Source organism: Podarcis erhardii (assembly GCF_964252035.2).
Source record: "Podarcis erhardii genome assembly, chromosome: 1".
Classification (NCBI taxonomy): Eukaryota; Metazoa; Chordata; class Lepidosauria; order Squamata; family Lacertidae; genus Podarcis; species Podarcis erhardii.
Genome location: NC_138497.1, coordinates 74,782,394 through 74,797,834, shown reverse-complemented (window position 1 = coordinate 74,797,834; position 15,441 = coordinate 74,782,394). Strand labels below are relative to the sequence as shown.

General features: G+C 44.1%; 1 protein-coding gene across 1 annotated transcript in view; it reads left to right on the top strand.

Moving 5' to 3' along the window:
- The window catches only part of SLC67A1 (solute carrier family 67 member 1), an 80,846-nt gene extending 65,954 nt beyond the window's left edge, over positions 1-14,892 (top strand). The window contains exons 9-11 of the mRNA XM_081841535.1: positions 4,547-4,648; positions 10,327-10,447; positions 14,605-14,892. Of these exons, the coding sequence (XP_081697661.1) occupies positions 4,547-4,648; positions 10,327-10,447; positions 14,605-14,792 (411 nt within the window). The 3' untranslated portion in view covers positions 14,793-14,892. The remainder of the gene's footprint in view (positions 1-4,546; positions 4,649-10,326; positions 10,448-14,604) is intronic.
- The last annotated feature ends 549 nt before the right edge of the window (positions 14,893-15,441 follow it).

Below are 15,441 nucleotides of genomic sequence, written 5' to 3'. Positions count from 1 at the left end.
AGTAGAGCATAGATTTCTTCTATCTGAGTTTGGTTAATTCCTCCCGTGTCCCCCTGTGGCCTCATATGATACAGCCCACAATGTTTGGTAGGTCCCCCAGATCCTGGCTTGGACTTGACCCTTAGGGTCCCTTCCAACTCTATATTTCTATGATCCTCCGGAGAGACTTTTCAAAGGGTAAAGGGGCACTGGAGAGGAAAGGAATGATCCATAGAAACATCCAAAGCTGCCTTATTACTGAATCAGACCATTGGTCCAGCTAGCTCAGCACTGTCTAAACTTGCTGGCAGCAGCTCTCCAGGGTTTCAGACAGGAGACGTTTGCAGTCTAGTAACACTGGGGATTTCACCTTGTACCTTCTGGATGTAAAGCAGATGTTGCACCATTGAGCTATGGCTCAGGGAATAATAATAATAATAATAATAATAATAATAATAATAATAATAATAATAATATACCCCAGCCACTCTTGGCAGCTTCCAACAAAATATTAAAAATACATTAAAATATCAGTCATTAAAAACTTCCCTAAACAGGGCTGCCTTCACATGTCTTCTAAAAGTCTGATAGTTGTTTATTTCCTTGACACCTGATGGAAGGGCGTTCCACAGGGAGGGCGCCACTAACGAGAAGGCCCCCTGCCTGGTTCCCTGTAACTTGGCTTCACAGCGAGGGAATCGCCAGAAGGCCCTCAGCGCTGGACCTCAGTGTCTGGGCTGAAGGATGGGGGTGGAGACGCCAAGGCCATTTAGGGCTTTAAAGGTCAGCACCAACACTTTGAATTGTGCTCAGAAACGTACTGCATTTAACCCAAAGATAGGTTCACTGAAGTCCGAAAAGACTCCACTGTTGTCTTCCTCATACAGATCACAGAGGAAAGTCTGGGTAACACAGAATATCTAATCCTCTGTCTGTGAAATGTACCATTGCTGAGTCAGTGACACCAAGCTCATAAAACACTTGGAGCCTGGCGTAACCTCCACCCCTTCATGCAATACCTGGCGGATGAGCAGGTATGATTCATGTGACTTGTTCATTCATTTCAGTGGGAGCTGGCCTTCACAGCAGCGCTTTGAGGTCTCGCCTTCTGGTGTGGAAACGTGCAAAATTCTAGTGACAGTTCACTTTTAAGGAGGTGTTTGATAGCATGAAGCTGTGATGCTTCTCATCTACCCTCCATGGAAAGGAGCCGCAAATTACTTGTAATGTTGTGCTAATGATGGCTTGAAGCCTGAGGTTGCATGAGAACATGAACAGCCTGATTCTGAAAGGCCATTATTCTGTATCACCCTATATAATGCCATAGAATTAAAGCTAAAATGGCCAAAGGCCTAAGCTTGGGTGTTAACATGGCAATTATTCTGCAGTCCTCTGTAACACTCTCACCTCTTTCCCTTCCTTTTCCCAGCTACTGTCAAGCGATGTGAATAAGAACCTGTAATCTGTTTAAGAGTTCAACACCCACTTCCCTTTGAGTGGTTGTGAAAATGGGAGTTTGCTCAATCCTTTCGATTAATGAGTTCCTTTTCACACGTGAAGGCTAGACAGGAGGGCGAGGAAATTCACCATTTGTCTTCCTGAAGAGGAGACTGTGACTACCTAATTTTGGCCAGGATTCTATGGCTTTAACAGAGGTGTACCAAGCAGAATTCAATGGATCAAGTATATTGCTGGTATGAGATACACCAACGGGGAACTGAATTTTATGTGTTCAGTTTGGGTGTATTTATGATTTATTTTACAGTTTTGTAAACCGCTTTTAGGACCATGTGGTAGCAAAGTAGGCTATAAGCTTATTAGACGTTTACGGTAAATGTCTTCACCTGCTGAATCTCTTGCCTGTTGGGCAGTTGTTAAAGGCACAAGAACCCTGCCCAAATAAAAGGTTCTTGGAATTTTCTTGGAATTTTCCCACTTTCCTCTTACCATGAGCATTGCTACAGTCATAAAGGCAGGCATGTGTGGTACTGACACTTAAGCACTGACACACTAATAGGTCATTCTTCCCCCACCCCCGTTATAATGTGTCAGACATATGCATCATAGCTGTGATGCAATTAAGTGAAATGCAGCAATGGAAACCTTGATTCTTCTCTGGAATAAGTTAGGTCACATAGGGTTGCCGTATTTTAAGGAGCACAAAAGAGGACACATGTGCTGACCTCTACTTTTAACTATGGATTGCTATGACGATTCTCATTTGACATATCCATGTATGCACTCTGGACATGTATGTACTCTGGACTCTGCTATAAGCCCCCCTGCCACAGCTAACTCTCATCAGGAGCTTCAGTTCTGATCTGAGGTCAGAACTAGCAAAAAAAGGACAGGCCTTCATCATCTGTGCTCTCATATCTGCTTCACAGCCTCTTCTCCCCTATCACACTGCCTGAAGCTGATCCACCCATAACCATAGCCACCCTGACTGGGCAATGATTAGGAAATGATGTCCCTGGCCCAGCGCTCCATTTTCCTTATTTGCTACCCATTTCTCCAGAGCAGAGCCCCATGGCTGTTTCCCACATCAACTATTTTCTCTCTTTTGGGGGGGGGGGGACTTGGAGATAATATCTTTGTTGGATCAAGAATGTTGTTTGAAGTGTCCCACAAGTGTTCCTGTTTCTGCAATTGTATTGAGCAGATTACCTCTGTGTAGGAAAATTTTCAGTGCATGACATGACCATTTGGTGCACTTTCCTCCTCTTCCTTGCATAGGGGCACAGCCTCAGGCAGTTTGAATTGCTCTTGGGGATAGTCGTTTCCTGCTCAGTCGTTCAGCTGTACATGAGCTCTTATTACTGATACTTCTGCACCCTCCTTTTCAGTGCAGTATCTTGTTATGACTGGTGAAGGAGAGGAATTGATTTGCTATAGCTGTGCAGCTTGTCTGTAATTATGATACAACCGTGATACAATTACAGAACATCACTGAGCATTTCTTTTGTTGTTGTTCCTGTTCTTCCTTTTGCTTACCAAAGGAAGGGGGAGAAGGAAGAATGCACAGCCCACTGACAATTTATGTACACATATATGCATCAAGGTAACCACAGATGGAAGCTAGAGAGAAGAGAAATACAGTGGACCCTCAGGTTATGTTATCTTCAGGTAACGTAATCTTCGGGTTGTGAACGCAGAAGTGGGTTTGCCGCTCAAGCGTGCGCTGAAGCGCTTTGCGGCGCTGTGCACAGAAGCGGTCCTCCGGTTACGAATTTTTCAGGATACGGCTGGGCCTCTGGAACAGATCCCATTCGTAACCAGAGGTACCACTGTACCGATAAGTTTACTAACCAAACTGAACAAAAACAATATATAATTTGAGGATAACAGAACAGTGAGGTTTTGTCTTTTAGGTTAAGCCTTGATAAGAACAGAGTTAAGTATCCATCTAAAGCATGCAGAGAAAAGCTCCCTCAGAACTCCGCAGCCAATCAGCACGCATGTTACCTCAGTGAAGATCATGCCAATCTAAATGGTTGCTTAGCAACACCATCACCACCTCCCTTGGGTAGTTCACTGACACTGGAACTAAAATTAACCCTTTCTGTTACAAACTGAATGATCCCTGCTGTTACACTTTCAACAACAAAGAATTATTCAATATCGAGGCATCGACATATGTGGCTAGGCCTGCTGTGGTTTGCTACAGTTTTGCTGTAGTTTTGATGTGGTGGTGGTTGTTTTAAAAGAGGATCAATTGGATAAGCCTGGATGTTTTGTAGTAGATGAGTGCACAACCTGCAAGGATTTATTTTTCATTTCAAAAGTAATGAAAACTAATGAAATTTGACAAAAATATGAATACTCATGGAATGATGCGGGCAGACAAGATGGGAGCTGCGTCTCCCACCGGTCACGAGTGAGCTTACTAAAGAGTTCCGGGGACCTGTGACACTCATGCAACTCAGGTCCATGTACCAACTGCAATAAAGCTCAAGTGGCCACACAAACCAGAAAGTTTCCCATGGCCCCAGCTATAAGGCTTCATTAACAAGAACTTCTCCCCTCTGAATTGGCATAGTGTCAACGTGGAACTGAGTTTATTAGAAAGTATGTCTAGGGAACTTGGGAGCCATCCCTTAGGGCAGGGTGAGGGGAATATAATTAAACCCCAAACCCTATAATTACTCATATAGTGAAATGGCACACCTAGAGGAAGAACCTCCCAGGAGATCTGTGCATTTAAGAACTATTTTCAGGATTAGGTTGCGCCGTCTCATTTCCTCTTTTCCTACGTTTGCAAGCTTGCTCTGCCTTCAAAGTGATCCCAGGTGGTCTCTATCCAGGCAGTGTTCAGGGCCATACACATTGATCTGCAGCGTAGAGTTGTTTCATGTGCCCACAGACATGCACATGGACTTAAGAAGATCAAGCCTGATGCCTCAAGCCAATGACCCAGCTAGTCCAACAGTCTGTTCTGACAGATGACACTCACAGATACAACACTGAGTTTCTGGGCCTTGTTAGTGTACAAAAACAAAAATACACTCTGGGCTAGAAGCATCTGAGAATTTGACATTGTCTATGTCTCTGCCCTCTCTTTCCATAGGTTGTCCAGGGCCTAGTAATTGGGAGATTGACAAGTCGTTATTCAGAGTGGACTCTGCTCATGTTGTGCGTCCTTGTCTTCTGCGGAGTGGGTGTTGGTATGGTAAGGTACCAGACACACATACATTACCTGATAAGGCTGTGCTTTTGAATACTCTACACTTGATGCTATGCAAGTGAACATATGAAAAGTATTGTGTTTGACATAATCTGGGAGTTTTGTCTGCTGTGTTATATTAGTGGTGGTCCATTCACACATTTTTCAATTTTCTCCCATGTGTGTTTGTGTTATGACCAAAAGCTCTACCAGGCTTCCAGATCAACAGTCTGCTTCCTATCATGGTCCAACTAGGACAAACAAGCGGGGGATGATTTAAGCCTTTACTTCCTCCTGGAATTTTAAAAATATTTGCAAGTTAAAGGATGCTTTGCTTGGAATGGATTTCCCCAAATCTTGCCAGAATCTCCTGGGTTGAGAGAAAATATAAAAGCCAACATTTTTTTTAAAAAAAAGGTGTAATCAAACTTCTGCTGTTTGCGTTACATTGTCCAGAAGGGCAAAAAATACATCTAACCACACTAGATTCAATGTGGTTGATCCTCCAAACCATCAGTTGGAAGATGGGAATGTACTGCAGACTCAAGAGCTCCCCTTTCAGATTCCCCCTTCATTTCCAGGTGCAATAGTGGCAGAAAATTATGGTTACCCTCAGTGCTGGATTTATGTATAAGCTAAACAAGCTATAGCTTAGGGCCTCACTCTCTTGGGGGCCCCCAAAAATGTAAAGGAAAAAAACAACCTGGATGTACATTTCCAAAATATAAGATAAGAAACAAATAAAATAAAACCTACATAAAGTTAGAGCTTAATAATTATTTCACTATTAATATACTTCTTCTTAATTGTATTTCACTATTAATATACTTCTCCTTAATTGTATTTCAGTTCAACAATTACTTTGATAAAATACATATTTTGTTATGTGCAAATGGCTTTAGATACCTATTAGGTCCATAAATTACCATATAGCATATATTCAACACAAAAAACAGCGACAATTTGTTGTTGACAAAGGACAGCTGGACATATAAAGGGCCCCATTAGTTTCAGTAGCTTAGGGCCTCATCAAACCTAAATCCGGCCCTGGTTACCCTGGCAACTATGGTTGCAAAGTCTGCTTCAGATCATGGTTTGAATATTACCACTAACCATGTGTTTGAAAAGTCATGAGGCCACCACCTTGCTCTGGTCAGTGACTGGAAACAGGAACATGCTTTCTTTGGTTCCATGACTGCAGGTAGGCAGTAGATGTTAACCCTTACTTACCCGATTTGGCTATTGCAGCAAGCTATTTGGATGCTGCGCAACTTGGAAACAGAGTTGGGCTGCAAAAGAGGATGGGGCTCCTGCGCTTTTAACAGTTGCCATGCAAGTGATACCTGCTGAAATTACACCTTCGACACAACTTTTAAAGGGGCAGGACCTCTCTCTTTTTTTTCAACGGGTCATGCTAATCACAGCATGTTACCTCTATGGTGGAGCACCCAAACCGGTTTCTGCCAGCAGCACCTAGGATCTCTGCTATCAACTTGGTTCAGAGATTACAATCATTTTTTCCACAAGGCTCTCCTCACTGCCATAGAGGCCTTAAAGGGCCCAGAAATGACAACTATTGATAGGAAACTACAGCTGCAGCGCTGTTTGCAAGGGAAAAAAGCTTTATAATCAAGGACCTGCCAAGAAAATATCCCATCTCTGGGGGCGGTTTATGTGCTGGGTTTCTTCATGGGGGAAAAGCGATCTTGCCGCAACTTGGCCAGAGCTTCAGGAATATCCCTGTCTGAACTAAGCGTGCAGTTTATATATCTGCTGACATAAAAACAATTTTATGAGCTCTGCAGCTCTTTTATGAGGAGGACATTTAACAAAGATCTCCAGTTACAACCCCCACCCAAACTAATCACTTCCTTTCAGTGGCCTCCAAAATATGTAGAGCTGAAATTAACAGAGAGGCCAGCTGCACTGAAAAGAATCCCAGCAAAGGTTTAGGGTAGCAGATGAAGGAAAAAATAATGGGAAATAGAGAGCAGTAATGAACAGGGTGCTCCAAATCAGCCAGAGTTCAGCCTCATTGCCTTCCAAACCAGCCCAGATCCAATGGCTTCCTTAGGAAGAAACTATGGTTTGGGGAAGGCCACATAGTTCATGCAGAAAGTCTGAGGTTCGACCCCTGGAATCTCCAGTAAAGAGAATGAGTTGCAGATAATAGGAAAGACTTCTGACTGAGACCCCGGAGAGACCCTGCCAGTCAGAGTAGACAGTGCTGGCCTAGATGGACAAATATTTGACCAAATATATGAACAGCCCAATTAAAATTTTAAATTTCACCATCAGTAATTGCTTTTTCCTTATTAATACTTTTTATTAAGCCTTCCAAAATATTTCAGCAATAGTCAATGAAGCAGCAATAAAAACCAATAAAAAGAGCTAAAGAATCATTTTAAAGACTTGAGTTTTAATCTTGCACCTAAATATCCTTAATGAGTGTCCCCCTCAGATCTGTTTAGGGAGACGGTATAAGGTTTGATATGAAATGCAAACCTCAAGTGTCATCCTTAAACTTCATGGGCTGCTTATCTCTTTAAAACATTTGTAGTCAGACTCAATTTCTCCCGAGCAACGTTTTCGCTGCCATGTCAAAATGTTAAAGGGGGGGGGGGAGCCACCATGCACTGTTCAGATATGATACACTACGCATGCCTTTTGTCCTCAGGTGTCACACAGAAATCTTGTTTGAAGCAGTTTGGGACTTCTTGCAATTTCCCCCCATCTCAAGATCTCAAGGTGCTGTGAGGGCAATTGCAATGAAGAAGGCAGCAAGCAGTTTTGTTTTGCTTACAAAAAAAAATCCTATTGATTTACAAAGTCTTCTGGCCACAGGCAAATGGTAGATGCAGCAGCAGATCAGGTCAGGTGGGCAGGTGAAGCTTGAACCCTGAGCTTTGAGAGCCACCATTTGAGGGTCCTCCTCAGCCTTTGGCACCACCTCTTTTACCTGTGCTCTTTTTTCAGTTTATCATGGCTATGGTTTTAAATTGTTGTGGCCACCCACTCATGGTCAATACCTTGTCAAAATATCTGCAGGAAGTGACAGCAGTATTTGGGGGCTCCCCCCCCCTCTCCCCCACTGGATATTAAAAGGTGAAAAGGCAAGTGGTGTGTTACTGCGCATAAGGCGTCTAACAGTAAAAACTTCTACTAACCCACCTACACTTTGAAAGGAGATATAGATTTAAAGGGTTGTTCCCAAAGCTACTTGAAAAGCTGGGTGTGGGCAAACACACCTATATCTTTCCAGACTCCCTGAGAGATCGAAAGTTGACTACCAAACAAAGAATGTAAGAAGCCGCCTTATTATCACTTATTGGTTTTATTTATCAAATTTATACCCTGCCCTTCCTCCCCAATGACCCCAGGGCAGCACACAGATGCACAATCTGAAAGAAAAGATTCTAAAAACAATTACAGTAAAAAAATATTCTAAAAGCAGGTCCACCCAATTATCTTGGAGTTGCCAGGGACAGTACTCTTCAGCCACCAAGTGCCTGGATAAAAGTGAATGTTTTCAAAATCCTCTTGAAACTTAATAACAATGGAGACCGGCACGCTTCACTAGGGAGGCCATTCTACAACCAGGGGGCCACCTCTGAAAAAGGCCCTGCTGGGCAGTCCCTAACAAACACACCACCAATAAGGTAGGTCAATTGGCTACCACACCATACATTTAAAGCAGGATACTCATACCTGAAAGAATCCTGGGAACTGTAGTTTACTCTTCACAAGAGTTATACTTCCCAGCATCTTATTTCCCAAGATTCTTTAGGGGAGTGCTTTAAATGTATGGTCAGGCAATTTGTCCTTCTAACCCAGGCTTCCTCAACCTCAGCCCTCCAGATGTTTTGAGACTACAATTCCCATCATCCCTGACCACTGGTCCTGCTAGCTAGGGATCATGGGAGTTGCAGGCCAAAAATATCTGGAGGGCCGAGGTTGAGGAAGCCTGTTCTAGTCCAGTGATGGATCTCCTGAACAGAGCAGCTCCCCAGTGTCTCAGGAATAAGAGGTCTATCCAATCGCCTTCAACCCAGTACTAATAACCAGGGGTTGAATCTGAGACCTTTGGAAGGCAAAGTATACAGAGTGATGGTCCCTGCAGTTCTGGAGGTGGGTTATGAGTGCATTCCCAAATTCAGAGTCTCTGCCTAAGCATGTCTTCAGTGCTTTTGTTTTGGTGATAAAGATCTGGAAGGATCTTTGAGCAGCTGCACGATAAGAAAATAATTACATTCACTTCTTAGGCACACTGATTTGCATTTATACTTGAGAGACATTCTGGCTGACAAACGTTCAATTGATTCATTAGCAAGTGAGCAGGCCAGACAGGTCGCACACACACACACCAGTTCTGCACTCTGTAATGCGCTGCTGCTCGTTTGTTTTGACAAGCACAGTTTGGCTTTAATTATCTGTGCTAATACATTGCTGGTAAATATTGTGCAGGCAGTCTTGGGCTAGTAATGAGCACTTGAATGAGACCACTTTACAGCTCTCTCTGCTGTTTAAATTGCCCCTGCGAAGGCTGAGCTAGATGTGACACATGGCTGGCATATTTCTTCCCCACAACATTGTTTAAAAACCAATTGAAGCCTTTGGAACCCACTTTTGGAGGGTGTTTTTTGTGTGTGTGTGCTTTTACATGTGTATACCATTGGGGGAAACTGCACTGCAACTGCACATCACATCATGGAAGAATCTTAAAAACAGCTGTAGCTCTTGAGGTGGTTCACAGGATGAAACCTTTAGCAGCCACTAAGTGGTGATTGAGAAGGGAACTTCATGCCAGTATCTTTAAGCACTGGGAGGTGATGGAGGAGCTGGCAGGTGGGTGTTGCAGGATCCTATTGCTTTGCAAAGATACCATTGCTGAGTAGATGGTCATTCCAGCTGACATCTGCAGCCTGCACCCATGAGAGAGACTACCCAGTGTGAAGCTGGCCACTTGTTCTGTGCTCACACATGCACACCACTTTCCCACTGCCCTCCAATACTTAAAGATACAGACAGAAGTTCCTCTCTCCTTTCAAATTGCTTTGCAGTGTCTTCCGAAGGTTTCTCTGTAAGAAATCACTGTATGACGCACCAAAGCTTAAGATGGGAGATAAAAGAATTTCTTTGCTGGCTCATTAAGTGAACTTGTGACAAATGCTTTTTTTAAAGTCAGGTGGCCTCTCTCCTTTCTGAAATCCAAATGCCTTCAGATGTTTGGTTGTGACACTGGCACTAATCAGAACATATAGGTTCATTTTATTAACACCTAACAATAAGCTACCTTACCAAAAAATGGCTACTAAACTACAGAATCAAGTCAGTAGCTGCCTGTTTCAGATCTAAGGAACCTAGTGGCTGTCTTTTATTTAATAAGGTTCCATCCTTCAATCAATTGACTTTCAGCTCTTTAAAAAAAAACAAAAACAAAAAAAAACCTGTCCCTTTTTGTCAGCCAAACATGACTGGTGTAGAGCAGAGCTACTCCTCTGTATTGGCAAGTTTTGGCTCTGTGGGCCTTGTCACACTTATGTTTTGCAATGTTTTTTCTTTATCCAAGTCTTCCTGGGTACTGATACACACACACACACACACACACACACACACCCTGCTGCCTTTGTTGTATTCTAAAGCTGGCATTCTAACAGGCTTTCCTGCTTTGTCCCATCTCCCAGGCCCTGATGACCAACATTTTCCATTATTGCCTCATTGTGCCCCCCATGATATTCTCCTTTGGTACTATAGCCGTCATTTCGGACATCATCCTGACCAAGTCTGTCCCTGCTTCTGACACTGGTAAGACCTGCTCCTCTCCGGTTGGATTTCCTTCTCCCTCTTTCTTGGTGAAACCAGCTGGATGTGGCGCTTGATTCCGGTTCACTTCTCTGAAAATGCTGTGCACTGCCAAATGTGTGTCTTGTGCTCTGCCAGAGAGCCCAGCAGGAAGAATGCCCAGTTCCAAAGTCTCTGCACATCTCACATGTATTTTTTTTTTTTAAACAAAGGGTAGCCTTCAGTGGGATTTGCTTATTTGCCAAGCCGGCAAAGACTAGTTAGGATCAGTAGGGCTGGAAGCTGCAAGGGTGCCTGCAAGGAAGCTGGTGACCCATATTGACTTAATGAGCAGGTTGCAGAAGAAAGAGACAGAATCTTGCAGGGCTTCCTGGGATTAATGTCCTTGAGAAAGACCTGTGCAGTGTTCCTCTGCTTGGAGGTAGGACCTAGGTGTCATGTGGCCTCCTATCGCACCAGCGCCTTGGGACCACCTCTTGGCTTGCAGCCTAGCAGCACTCATGCATAGGTGCAATGTTTGTGAACTGGTGCCTCCACAACGGGGCTATGTACATGTCCACCACTGCAGTACGCCTGATTAAAGCAACCCCACCTATAGAGGCATCCATGCTCATGTACTGTCACTACAAGAATGGAGCCTGGCTGTGGCGCCCATGCACTCTCAAGGCGCTTGCTTGAGGGCCACCACAAGTGATGAATGGGAGTCTTCATAATTCTTCACTCTTCTGAAGAATTCCATGATGGCGATATGCAAGCTGTACCCTGGTGCTTCACAGTGTCTCCTCGGAACAATCACTTTACCTAAGCAGAAGACAAGCCATAGTGTTGTTGTTTTTCCAGAGAGTTGAAGGTGGTTTGAAAATGGTGGGCCTGCCAATCACCTAACTTTCAGCTCTGGGGGAAAAAGGTTTTCCAGGTTTTTATACAGACTTCTGGGATAGCTCAGTTGGTAAAACATTAGACTCTTAATCTCAGGTTCGTGGGTTTAAGCCCCACATTGAGCAAAAGATTCCTGCATTGCAGGCAGTTGGGCCAGATGACTCTCATGGTCACTTCCAACTCTACAATGCTATGATTCTATGATTGATCCTGGATTATAGCAGGATCAAAGGAATATGTATGTGCAATGGCAAGCAAAAGCCCTCTCAAGTATCCAAGTTCAAATTCCCACTTAGTTATAAAGTTCGCTGGACGGTGTTGGGCCAATCATCCCCCTCAGCCCATCCTAACCTCACAGGATTGTAGTAAGGATACAACGGCATTTTATTCCATGTGGAATGTTGGTGCCAATGTGGAATGTCTCCAGCCTTATACCACATGCACTGTGCCATGATTATTCTGAGAACACTTCCTGTGAATCATATGTTTAGTTTATTATTTCTTTATTTACTATTGCATTTATAGCCCACCTATAAATGGGCAGTGTGGCATGTGGGGTTCTGCCCCCCTCACCACCTTATCCTCACAACAATGCAGGGGCTGGCCCAAGGTCGCCTAGCGAGCTTCGTGGCTGAGTGGGGATTTGAACCCGCCACACCAGCTCTTTGTGTCATTAAAACATGACTAAAGTGACGTTTGTGGTTGCTAGATCAGCATGAGCTGTGGATATCGTCAACCCTGGAAGCAATCCTACGCTTCTGAAATGAAGAAGCTGAGAGGGAAGGTTTAAAGGCGGCAGCTGGCACGGGTTCAGGCATCTTCTCAAAAGAGCTGTTATAAGGGAAATGGAGCCTGCTCTGCTTGCTTCCTGAGCCCAGAGGGGTAGCCTCAGTCACATATGAATGCTCCCTCAGTGGCCTAATCCCAAACCTAATTTGCATAGATTATTAGGTCACAGTTCAGAAGAATTTGCCAGTGTCTGCTTGGGAGCAGCAAAATACTGGTAATATAGCCTAGGAGCAAAATGTATGGGGAACAGTGGACTGGGACCCAGAGAATATGAGAGAGAGAAGTGGGGGGAGCTGCATATAAGGGGTGGTGGTTTTGTATTTCCATTCAAGTAGATGTGTGTACTAGAATAATAGTAGCACATAGTAGATCAGGGCTGGGTTACCGGCAGAGACATGTCTAGAATCTGTGCTATATTTAACAAGGGATGTTTTGGGTCTGTACTGAAGCGTGTAGCAATCATGAGCTTAAGACTACAGCTTGCATATCCCAGTCAGAAAACCATATGCTTTCAGCTGAGGAAAATAAGTTGCTAGTGCTGTGAGGTGCAGAGGGGCTGGGCTTCAAAGTGGGACATTAGGGACAGCATGTATCACTGGAGAAAATTTCGCAAAGTCTTTCGACTGCTCTTATTAAAGCCATTTCTGGCAATTAATGCAGTGTGGGTGACTCCCAAAGCAGCACAGCTATTAAAAGTGCTTCAACACCCATTTCTGGCTGTGGGTGGAACTGCACGTTACCTGACCCACCCATCGATTCATTTAAAGACACCTCCCTGCTTTACAATCATGCATTGCCAGTTGAAATGTTTTCATTTGTGGCTTTTAAATTATTATTTTATTTTTTAAAAAAAACCTTGATCTTTTTGACAGTTTCTTCACCAGTTGCAATTATTTCATTCATGGCTTTTCTTGTCAAACAAACTGAGGTTTTCCGGTGAGGAGAATTGCTAGACACCTTAAGGAACATAAATCAAGGTCCTTTTTCAGGAGGAGCATGCATGCCTTGGGTGGCCAGTGTGGGGAAAAATATAGAATTTCTGCACCTTTGGTTGCCATGCAAACTGCACCTGCTAAAATCCCCTCTTCTACACAAACAGTCAAGGTGCAACAGCCTTGCCCTTTTTTATTACCTGGCCACCCTGTGCCAATCACCACGCAGTATGCTCCAGTCAGGTGAAGCTCAATGCTTGCTCGAACGGCCTCTTCTCCAGCCATCCACTCGTCAGATTCTGTCAGCGTGTCAGCCATCTATAGAGTCCACTCTTCTCGGGTTGCTGTTTCTCCTGCCCTACCCTTTCTGCTCTCTGCTGCAGTGCCAGCTGCCTCCATCAGTCTACAGTCTTCTGGGTTTCTCTTTGGGCCGGATGCCACTCTGCCCTTCCCTTCAGCATCCAGAACAAGCTGTTTGGGTGTTAGGGAATAGGTGTGCAAAGTTCCAAGCTAAGGTCACTTGCTAGCACCCATGGTAGGGTTACCAGGTCCAAAAAGAGGGCAGGGCTCCTTTAGTATCTGTGTAGAAAAGGGGATTTCAGCCGGTGTAGCTCATCATGCAGTTCTGTGCAACAGAATTAAACATATGCTTACATTTCCTGTTGATACTGGTGGCCTGCTTTTGCGCATCATGCTAAACCAAACTGTGGCTTAGCGTGATCTCCTGGGAAGGTGATAGTGGCTACTTTGCTCCTCATTTTACTGCTGCATCGTGCTGACCTAAGCATTGGTTTGACTTAGTGCCTTGTCCCAATTTGGTGGTGTTGCACTCTCCAGATGAACCGCAAGCTGTAAACCAAGAACAGACTTTGGTTGCAGCTCATGGTTAGCCTGGAGACAACTAAACCACAAGCCACAGTTCAGATGACATGTTTAGCCAAACCATGGCTTAGCTTAGCCCAGTCTGCCAATGAAACATGCAGGAAGGAGCAAAATGGTCACAATCTCCTTGGGAACTGGCACACTCACACATTTATGCTAAGCCATGGTCAAAGGCACTGACTTGCCCCCCACATTGAAGGGGTGCGGTGTCACATGACATGTATGACATCATATGCATGACATCAGTGGGCAGTAGGGGATGGGGGCCTCAATATTGGAAGGGCTCAGCCTCCTACGCAAAAATATTGAGGGGGCTGAAGCCCCTTCTGCCCCATATAGTTGGCGCCCCTGGCCATGGTTTAGCTTAGTGTGACATGCAAACTGGGCCAGTGGGATTTACTAGTGCTTCATCACACCCATCCCTTGTAATGCTGGTGAGGTACCAAGTTCCATGTTTGGAAATGGACTTCTCTTCGTTCCTTATTTCAATTGCAGAGTTGTGTGAATTGTGTGAAATCAGATTTATGGTCTGCCACAATACTGTGTTTAGGACTGGCATATGAAATCCCTGATTGCAGAAATGCTAAAGACACATTGGTCTAATACAGTGGTGTTGGAGTAGATACTGACATTAATTTTGATCTGCAGAATTAATTTTCTTTACGTTTTCTTCCCTAGGTGCCATGCTGGGAATTAGTTCCTCAGTTCAACCATTGACAAGGACAATAGGCCCAACTATAGGAGGATTTTTGTACAGACGATTTGGGGTCTCATCCTTTGGTTATTTACAGCTGCTGGTTAATATACCTCTGTTTTTCTACATCTTGAGGAAGAGGATCCCTCACAATGAAGGGAAAGTACAGTAATTAAGTCTTTAGATGGTGTGCTGATGAGAAGATGTGCTATAACTCTATTTTAGGACTTTTAATTGCCCTATCTGACAGGAAATAAACTAATTTAAACCAGTTCCCTTAATGCACTGCAATGTACTGTAGATATGGTTGGGTAACTGTTGATGTTGGAACTGTTATCAAAGCCTAAAAGCTCTATCAAAGCATTCCACACCTTTGATTGCAGTCACACTGGGGGTCTCGGAAGGCTCTGCAGATGGAATGTTCTTTCTTTAGATAGCAACATGTATTTCTGCCAGAGCCTCAACAGAATTTCTATTGTAAAAAAGAGGCCTAGTTTGGAATACAAGGTGGGGAAAACAGAAAAAAGAAAACCAACAATTTCAAGTCACACGTGTCATGTCAATTTTGTCTCTAAGAATAGGATCCATGAAGCCCCTTGTCCACATCTCACCCCAGCCAGAAGCTCACTGCCAATTCCTAGAATTGTAGAGTTGGAAGGGACCCCCAAGAATCATCAGGTCCAGCCCCCTGTAATGAAGGAATCTCAACATCCAATTTGAAATTAAACCAAACCCTACTTAGCTTTGCAACTGTGCTAGCAGTTTTATTGCTGCACCCCTGTAGCTAAATAAGCCAGCCACTCTCGGACTAATCCCCACCC